The sequence below is a fragment of the Alligator sinensis genome, unplaced genomic scaffold (assembly GCF_000455745.1).
Source record: "Alligator sinensis unplaced genomic scaffold, ASM45574v1 scaffold1227_1, whole genome shotgun sequence".
Taxonomy (NCBI): Eukaryota; Metazoa; Chordata; order Crocodylia; family Alligatoridae; genus Alligator; species Alligator sinensis.
The window spans coordinates 865930-875661 of NW_005842618.1; the positions used below are offsets into that span (position 1 = coordinate 865930).

At 45.3% G+C, this 9732-nt stretch overlaps 1 protein-coding gene across 1 annotated transcript in view; it reads left to right on the forward strand.

Moving 5' to 3' along the window:
* Position 1: 1 nt before the first annotated feature.
* Positions 2-9732, forward strand: part of VKORC1L1 (vitamin K epoxide reductase complex subunit 1 like 1) — a gene marked incomplete at its 5' end in the record, with an annotated part of 21534 nt that continues 11803 nt past the window's right edge. Inside the window, one exon of the mRNA XM_006033286.3 lies at positions 2-150. Within this exon, the coding sequence (XP_006033348.2) occupies positions 2-150 (149 nt within the window). The remainder of the gene's footprint in view (positions 151-9732) is intronic.

Sequence of the window (9732 nt, forward strand, 5' to 3'; positions counted from 1 at the left end):
GCGGGTGCCCCGCTCGGCGGTGTGCGCGGCCGGCATCCTCCTCTCGCTCTACGCCTGGCACCTGGAGCGCGAGAAAGGCCGCGACGCCCGCTACCAGGCGCTGTGCGACCTCGGCGAGCGCGTCCGCTGCTCCGCCGCCATCGCCTCCAGGTGAGCCGGGGGCCGGGGGGCGCCGCACCCACCCCGCCCGCGCCAGTGGTCAACCCTGGTGCGACCCGTCGTAGCCAAAGGGCTCAAAACGCTCGCTAATCTGAGAGGCGACAGCCCCCGCATCGCTCTCGGCTGACTTTTCGGCTGGCGGGCAGCGCTTCCTTAATGCCGCCCGGACTCCTAACGTAAGAAGTGCCTCCGCTGGCATGACCCATTCTCGCCCGCCGCTGGCGACTTGCAGTGGGCGATCGGAAAGTAAACGCGAGAAGTTGAGTCGGGGCTCTTTGCGTATTTACGCGGTGGTTTGGCGGGTGTTTTTAGTGAGCGCGATCGTTTCGAGCTTCCCCGTTCGATCGTTTCGTGTTTAAGACGTGCGCGTAGGTCAGGAGGGCCTCGGGAGATGGTCGGGGCCAGCGCCCTGTGTGGAGCGGGAAAGATAACGGGGGTGAGGTGACCCCAGCGCGGTGACCGTCCGCTCTGCTCATGAAGATGTCCAGGGTCGGTGATTGCACCACCTCTGCGGGGAGCTTATTGCACAGTCTGGACACCCTCACTGTGAAGGAGTTTTTCTAGTGTTGAGCCTGAATCAATCGTCTAGGAGATTGTGGCCATTACTCCTGGGTTTCCCCTCGGGCGCCCTGGTGAACAGTTGCTCACCGAGCCCTTGATGTCCTCCCCTACTGCAGCGGTAAGCTGCTACCAGGTCCCCGCTCGGCCCTCTTTTCTTCAGGCTGAAGAGTCGCAGGTCCCTCGGCCTTTCTGTGTGTGACTTGCCGTGTAGGACTCTGATCTGGACTCTCTCAAGCTTGACCACGTCCTTGTTAAATGATGGTGTGCGTGCCTCGTCGGGAGAAGCTAGGGTCTACAGACGCCTCCAAATGTGAAGATCTTGGCTGCACAATTGATGGCGATTGGGGTTGCTCTCGGCCTCTCCCTTTAGCTTGCTCCTGTGGCCTTTTGGCTTGGGGCAAGCAAGACTGTGAACCCTAAGTCCTCCAGGCTCGGGGCATGCATGTAGGAGGCCTGCCATGGATTTGGGGGTATCTGAAGCTCCAGGCTGATGAGTTTGGGAGGGAGGACACTTGCCAGAGGTAGGACTGCTCAGACTGGATCAGTTGAGCTCTGCTTAGTTGAGAATTTGGAAATGATTTGGTGTGACGCACAAAATTTCAACTTCCGCTCCCCTCCCAAAACAGTGCCTTGAGACGAAATAGATTTGCATGCTGCCGCCTCTTCTAAATCTCTGTCCTCTTACTGTCCATTATTGCAGCAACTGCTTTGGAGCAGTCTCGTGCTGTATGGTGCATTGCGGGAAACTGGTCAAGTCCACCTTGTGTGTTGTTAGCCTGACCGCCGTCGGCTGACAGCTACGTTCCTGAACCTATGTGACGTAGAGTTCTGCCTCCCTTGTTTTTATACTGCTGGTATTCTGACTTCGCTGCTTGTTATTCAGCACTTACACAGAAACCATCCACTACAGTAAGGCATATAGGTTTCTTTTTAACAGAGCATCCTAAAGCAGACTAGTGTTTTAGCCTGAGGACACAAGAATTGGCTTAGCATGGTTTGTTAGGTATCCATCTAACACTTTTTGAAAAGAAGAATGGAACTGGTGGGGTTTGGTCCTTCACATGTATAAAGCAAGCTGTCCAGATGGCATTCGTATTGAAAAGTTATTTCTTGTTGCTTTTTGGGCACAATCTGATTTGTTACTTTGGGCAAATAATGTTGAATGTAATTTAGAGCGTGCACAAAGTGTTCAGATAGGGATTTTAAGTATTAAAATGTTCAACCCTCTTATTGTCGTATAAGGCAATAATTATAGGAAAACAGTCTGGTAATACGTCAGGGATGCATGGGACATGTTAACTTCTTTCTTCAAATGCAGTCTAACTGCTTAACATTGAGCTTACTCTCATTAAAGCTAAAATTAGTTCTGTTGTGACTGAAACTAACGTTGTATCATATCTGTACATACACACATCAACGAAATATGTGAAAGGCAGTTCCTATTGGGGCTGGGTTGGGACCCCATCTTTTGCTTTTCTGTTGATTATCAGATATTGTTTAGCTTATGGTGAGACTTGAGAATCTTTTTTTTCTCCCTTTCAGATGCAACTTGAAATCAGATGTCTGAATCTAGAGGGGGAAGACTTAGATACGATGATCAAAGCATGCAATTAAAACTACATCAAGGCTACCTGTGTTATGTCACTGAAGTATAATTAACAAAGCTGTAGGACAGTAATCAGACATTTGATCTTGGGTATTTTGCTTGTGTAAGTGGGGCTTTCAGCATAACTAGTTTATCCAAACGAGATCAGACTGGCATGGACCATGTCTTTTTTTTTTATTTGCCTTTTGTAGCATGCAGCACAGTCCTAATGCAAGGGCAGAGATTCTCAACTGGGGTGCCTTGATCCTTTAAAGTATGCCACACAGTGTTAACACTGTTAGGTGTGCAAACATAATTCATAAGATAAACTTGGGGATATCAAATAGGAATCTGTAGTGACCTGTTGTCTTTCTGAGTTCTTTGCAACATGACTTTGTCTGTAATCAAAAAAACTTGTAAAAACTAAAAGCCAACATTTTCTGCAGGATGTCTCAAGTCTAACAAGGGGTGCCTTAAATCTAATGAGGGGTGCCTTGAGTTTAAAAGGTTGAGAAACACTGTCCTGGGGCCTTTAGAACATGCATTAACTATTTCCTTGTTGTGTTAGCAGTACTCGCATCTACCCTGCTTTTACCTCTAACATGTTATAGGGTATTCTTGGTGATTCAGTTATTGTGCCTTGAGTGCAAGGCTTGGATCTGATATTATGGGGCTTCTTTGAGTTAAGGATTGCCTGCAGATGCAGGGACTGAACTTGATAGCCCAGGAGGTCCCTTCCAATCCTGTATTCCCATGTCAGTTGATTTTTTTTTTCTTTCTCTTTCTTTTTTTGTTTAAAGGAAGGTTAGCAAGAGCACTAGCACCTAATGTGTTCCTGCATCTGAAGAATTAAGGAAATAGCCAACACTTTCAGTTGACGGTGACATCAGTTGTTTTAATAACTTAATTATTCATGAGCGTAAATAGCCAGTGAACTTTTTATTTATGAAGAAATCTGTTGAAGAGTTTAGGAACTGCTGTTACTAATCAAACTAGAAAAGGTTTATCCCAGAAGAGTTGTAGATGTTCCATAAATAAGCTTGCAAACAATATCACTTTGTGTCCCTCTGATATTTAGGAGAGAAACCTTGCATCCTCTTGCACAGTGCAGTGCACAGCTTTTAGAACTTTGGCAGTGACTTTCGGGTGGTACCGGGTTCATTTTAAGTATATTTTGGAATGAAGCAGGTTCCTGAGTGGCTATGAAGTGTAAGTAGCCACTTCCCCTGGCATGTCGGATGTGTAGGTAGTAGCCCTGAGACAGACTTTTGGGGGTTAGTGTGAATGGCCATGAGGGGTGATTTTGTTGTAGAACTTGAGCAATATTTGCACCTTTCATCAAGCTACGTATATGAGGATGGTTTGGAAACAGTCAATATTGATCGAGCTTGGCACCTTCAATTGACTTATCAGAGAAGTCCTAGAATACAGGTAAGTCCAGTAGCTTTTAAGAATTGACATTAATTTAGGGGTGTAGCTCTCCAGATAAGCTGTATTAGGAATTTGCTATTCAAAAGTTATTAAATAAGTCAAGTTATGGGTTTTCCCATCCCCTTAGCCTTTGTAACCCACTCTAAAGCTACTGTTCTGAAAAACTGTGGCCTGAAAAAGGAAGGTACTTCAACTTAAGTTGGCAGTTTTGCTAAATAAGCTGCCAGATAATTCTACTTGCATTAAGGACAAGTTCATGGAGCTCTGACTAGATTTGTTGAGCATGGCTATGTAACTTGTAACTCTTCTTTCTGTCCTGGTAGCTCTTCTCTAGTTTTTGTTAGTACTGTTAATGTGACCTAAGGCTTGTCTGAATATCAAAATTATACTACTTGACTGTGTACCATATCTATTCTGATATAGATTATCCCTGCGCAGCACAGGAATAAGGTGTACTTGTATAACTGCATTCACAAGAGAACTGTTTATTAGTACAAATATTTTGATTAAAAAAAACCAAATGCCCTGCAAATTCCCATGCACCTTGCACTTAAAAATCAAGTTCATAAGAACCTGTTATCTGCACAAATGGGACATGGATCCAAGCTGCTTTGACCTCACGCTTAACCTGATGTTTATATTGCAGGTTTCCATTCAGTTCTGTTATGGGGCAGTTGCTGTAAACTTGATGTCTGTCAAGTTTTGCTTGATTCCAGGTTAAGAACATTTTATAGCAGTTTTCTTTGACTTTAATGGTAAGTTCACTGACACACCAGCCCTTTACTTATTGCTGTAGTTGCAAGAGAATAACCAAATACTTCTAACCCTGACTGCTGCATCTGTTGTTGATTGATGTAAGGTAAGAAACAAATAGTGTCAGTTCTAGCTTGAAAGCTGAAAAGCTTGTCTAGCTACTTCTTTTGGTCTACTACATGCAGATCAGGCTTGTTTAGCATTTTAAAGCTTTGCAGTGGCTTTTGACTGGTACTTGCTTGTCAGTAGTGAAACTTTAATATGAATTATTTTTCAGTTGATTTCCTGCGACTTCAGTGAGATGGAGTGCAAGTTTAGTATTTTTGTTGAGCATCTTTGATTCAGTGAAGCAAAAATGAAGTTTCGTTGTTAGATCTTTCTTGAAGGACAGTAGTGTAGGGAGGTCGGATGTTATTTAGCAGTACCTAGAATATTTAAACTGCTGAGGTAGCTGTGGCATGGAAATGGGTCTGGTTGTAAATGTTTTGGAGGGGTTTAATTTGGTTGCTGTAGTTTCTTTCAAGCTGCAGACCTATAGACTTGTTTTTCTGAGTAGTCAGAGAGCAAGAATACAAAGATAATTTTGCAGTTAGTCTGTAGCATTGTCTGTGGCTTGCTTTCTGAAGAAAGTTGTTTTGAAAATCGCTGGTAGTAATAGCTGTTTTCAAATTTTTTCCAACATTGGCCACAGGAAATTAAAAAGTTAAAAATGAGTTGGACAGGGAGGTTGAATTACAATGGTAGCCACAACACGAGTTGTTCAGCATTGTTGCCAATGGGCTGCTGGAGGTTAGGGACTATGGTTGTATCGTTAAATTGGAACATGTATTTTTGCTACCTAGTGGAGGCTCAACAAGTTTGCGATGCCCTTCAGAAATATATGCACTTCTCCGTGTATGGCAGTGTTTTACTTCCAGTGATCTAAGCAGTAACATGGACAGTTAGTCTTAAAATATTTTTTCTGTCCTTTAATACTCTTGAGATTTACTTTGTATGATATAGCAGAAATTTTAACCAAGTAATTTCAAGCTTGTGTTACCTAACTTTTTTAACCCTGGCTGTAAGCTCTGCTTTCTTAAGTTAGAGTGAATATATTGGTGGCAAGTTTCAGTTTGAATAATCAATGCTTTCTGATGCAAAATTACCATTACCTTGTGATTCTGCTGACTTTAAACTTGACATTCTTTTGTTTGTACCCTTACTACTATGTAATGTGGAAACAGTTTATAGAATAAAACTAATATTGGTTGTTAAGCCTTTTAGTAGTATTTAATATTAAGCATGAAGGTGTATCTACTGTATTCTTGAGCATTTTTGGCAGAGTCCCAGGGTGGAGTTTTCAGTGTTTCCCCATGTTGGCTTTTAATAAGAGCTTCAATTAGAAGTGGTAGTGACCCAAGTGACCATATAGATATGAATTAGGTTGTGTCCAAAACCTCTAAAGAATGCTTAGCAATGATAAGAACTTAAAAGGCTTTCTAGATTCTTTGATCTTTACATCAGTTTTTGGTAAAAGGCATCGCATGAGTAAAGGTTAGCTTTACTCACCTTATTAGAACTTGCATTCTGAATTGAACCTGTGTGCATAGTGCAAGCTACCCACTTGAATGCCAGCTGTCAGTTTTAAGTTTCTCTTATTGTGCTTGGCAAGCTTGGAATTCCTTCTAGTTTCAGCTGACAGTGGCAGGTCTTAAATCAGTGTGAAACCTGGGAGCTGTTTACTTGATCATTTTAATGTGGAAGATGCTCTGGGAAGTCCTGTTTGTTGTCTGTGTGGTGGTAGTTTGGGTTCCTCGCTAACTGGTAGTGGAGCAGTCACTTTTTAAAGTGCACGTTCTTTGTTGTTTTGGAACACTAATATAATTGACAAGTGTGCAAAGAGCTGATGACTAACAATTTCTCACTGCATCGTCATCTTTTGGATCAAATCACATCTGTGCCTTCTATCAACAAGTATTAAACATATAAGTATTGCTTTAGAATAATTAAAAATTACCCTAAGTGCACAAGTGCATCTCTTTGAGAGTTTCAACAACCTTGCTTGAATTATTTGCAGCAATGGCAGCTGGGTTTTAAAGAGCTGAGTCTTGGAAAGATCCTCTTCATTTTTGCAAGAGACTTAGCTAAAGAAAGCTGGCACAAATGGTCTAGACTAGTGTATGTAGTTTACTACTATAACTAAGATTTTAAACACTGCGACCAATTCTTTTCACACTGTATATGAACCTCTTTAAAAAAACAACCAACCAAACAAAAAAGATTGACAAGCCAAATAAGGGGGAAAAAGTGATATTGTTGAAGTTCTCATTGATTTGGACAGTAGCATCTTTCGTAAAGGCAGTTTCTTTTAAACGGGCCCCTCGGACTGGTGCGAACTGCCTTTACTCTAAATCAGTGGTGTCAAACATACAGCCCATGGAGCCATATGATCCAACCTGTGGGCTCTGTCAGGGACCTGATGGGCAGGATCCCTTGGCAGGCCAGTCTGAGGGGGGGAAAGGAGTCCAGGAGAGCTGGTTGTATTTTAAAGAAACCTTACTGAGGGTTCAGGAACAAACCATCCCGATGTGCAGGAAGAATAGTAACTTTGGCAAACAACCAGCTTGGTTTAGCAGAGAACTCTTCAATGAGCTTAAACACAAAAAGGAAGCTTGCAAGAAATGGAAGCTTGGACAGACAACTTGGGATGGAGTATAAGAATATTGCTCGGGCATGCAGGGATGAAGTTAGGAAAGCCAAAGCACAGCTGGAGTTGCAGCTAGCATGGGACGTGAAGGGTAACAGGAAGGGTTTCTGTAACTATGTCAGCAAAAAGAGGAAAGTCAGGGAAAGTGTCAATCCCTTACTGAATGGGGGAGGCAACCTTGTGACAGAGGATGTAGAAAACGCTGAAGTGCTCAATGCCCTTTTTTGCCTCGGTCTTCACAGGCAAGGGCAGTTCCCAGACTACTGCACCAGGAACCACAGTTTGGGGAGGAGGTGAGCAGCCAACAGTGGCAGAAGAACAGATTAGGGACTAGTTAGAAAAGCTGAACATATACAAGTCCATGGAGCTGAATGGGATGCACCTGAAGGTGCTGAGGGAGTTGGCTGATGAGATTTCAGAGCCACTGGCAATCATCTTTGAAAACTCTCGGCAGTCAGGAGAGGTCCCGGATGATTGGAAAAGGGCAAACATAGTGCCCATCTTTAAGAAAGGGAAGAAGGAGGATCCAGGGAACTACAGACCAGTCAGCCTCACCTCAGTCCCCGGAAAAATCATGGAGCAGATCCTCAAAGAATCCATTTCTAAGCACTTGGAGGAAAAGAAGGTGATCAGGAACAGTCAGCATGAATTCACCAGGGTCAAGTCATGCCTGACCAACCTGATTGCCTTCTATGATGAGATGACTGGCTCTGGATGAGGGTAAAGTAGTAGACATGATATACCTTGACTTTAGCAGGGCTTTTGATACTGTCTTCCACAGCATTCTTGCAGCAGGCTGAGGAAGTATGGGTTGGATGAATGGATTATAAAGTCAATAGAAAGCTGGCAGGATTGTCAGGCTCAACAAGTAGTAATCAATGTCTAGCTGGCAGCCAGCATCATGTGGAGTGCCCCAGGGGTCGGTTCTAGAGCTGGTTTTGTTCAATATCTTCATTAACAATCTGGAAGATGGGGTGGAGTGCACCCTTAGCAAGCTCGCGGATGACACCAAGCCTGGGGGGGTGGGGGGGGTATAGTAGATATGCTGGGGGGTAGGACTAGGATTCAGAGTGACCTAGACAAATTGGAGGATTGGGCCAAAAGGAATCTCATGAGGTTCAACAAGGACAAGTGCAAAGTCCTGCACTTCGGACAGAACAATCCCATGCACCGATACAGGCTGGGGGCTGACTGGCTGGGCAGCAGCTCTGCAGAAAAGGACCTTGGGGTTACAGTGGACAGTAAGCTGGATATGAGTCAGCAATGTGCCCTTGTTGCCAGGAAGGCTAACAGCATACTGGGCTGCATTAGTTGGAGCGTTGCTAGCAGACTGAGGGAAGTTATTTTTCCCCTTTGTTCTGCACAGGTAAGGCCACTTCTGGAGTATTGTGTTCAGTTTTGCGCCCCTCTCCTCCCACTACAGAAAGGATGTGGACAAGTTGGAGAGAGTCCAGCGGAGAGCAACGAAAATGGCTTGGGGGCTGGGGTACATGACTTATGAGGAGATGCTGAGGGACCTGGGCATATTTAGTTTGGAGAAGAGAAGACTTGGGGGGGATTTAATAGCAACCTTCAAGTACCTGAAGGGGGATTCAGAAGAGGATGGAGCTGGCCTGTTCTCAGTGGTGGCAGATGACAGAACAAGAAGCAATGGTTTCAAGTTGCAGCAAGGGAAGTTTAGGTTGGATATTAGGAAAAAACTTGCTTGCTAGGAGGGTGGTAAAGCACCGAAACAGGTTACCCAGAGAGGTGGTGGAATCTCCATCCTTGGAGGTTTTTAAGGCCCCTCTTGGCAAAGCCTTGGCTGGGATGATCTATTTGGGGCTCGTCCTGCTTTGAGCAGGGGTTGGACTAGATGACCTCCTGAGGTCCCTCCCAACCCTAATTTTTGTTTTTAATGATTCTGTGACCCCATGCTTTGGTCCCAGGCTGCAGGCAATACAAGGGGTTGATCCAGGGAGCCACACACAGCCTGTGCCCTGGACCACGTGCTGTGTGCAGCACTGGGTCCAGCCTGCATGCCATGGCCAGCACACACCCTGTGGCTGGCTCCAGGGGCCACATGCGCAGGCAAGCATCAGAGATGGCATGGGCCGTGTGTAGGGATGGACCAGCTGTGTGTGCTGCATGCAGCACAGAACCAGCACAGGGTGCACACTGCATGTAGTATCCTGCCAGACTGGTCTTGCACACAGGCTTTGGGGCTGGTCCAGTGGGGCACTGCCTGCAGCATATTTCCGATGCTGCTCATGCGGGCCCCAGGGCTCATTCTGTATGTGGCTCCTGGGGCCGGCAGAGAGTGTATGTGGGCTGGACCCAGCGCTGCACAAGGGATCTGGGCACAGGCTGTATGATATGCCCCAGACTGACACCTGTGCTGCCTGCAACTCTGCATCCAGCCTGCACACTGCAGGCAGCATGCGTCCCATGCCAGCTCCAGTGGCTAGCGCCTGCTGTGTGCAGGCTGGACCCAGTGCTGCAGGCACTTTACAGGGGGTTGATCAGACTGGCCTAGTGACTCTCATCTAGCCCACAGGACTGAATGAGTTTGACACTC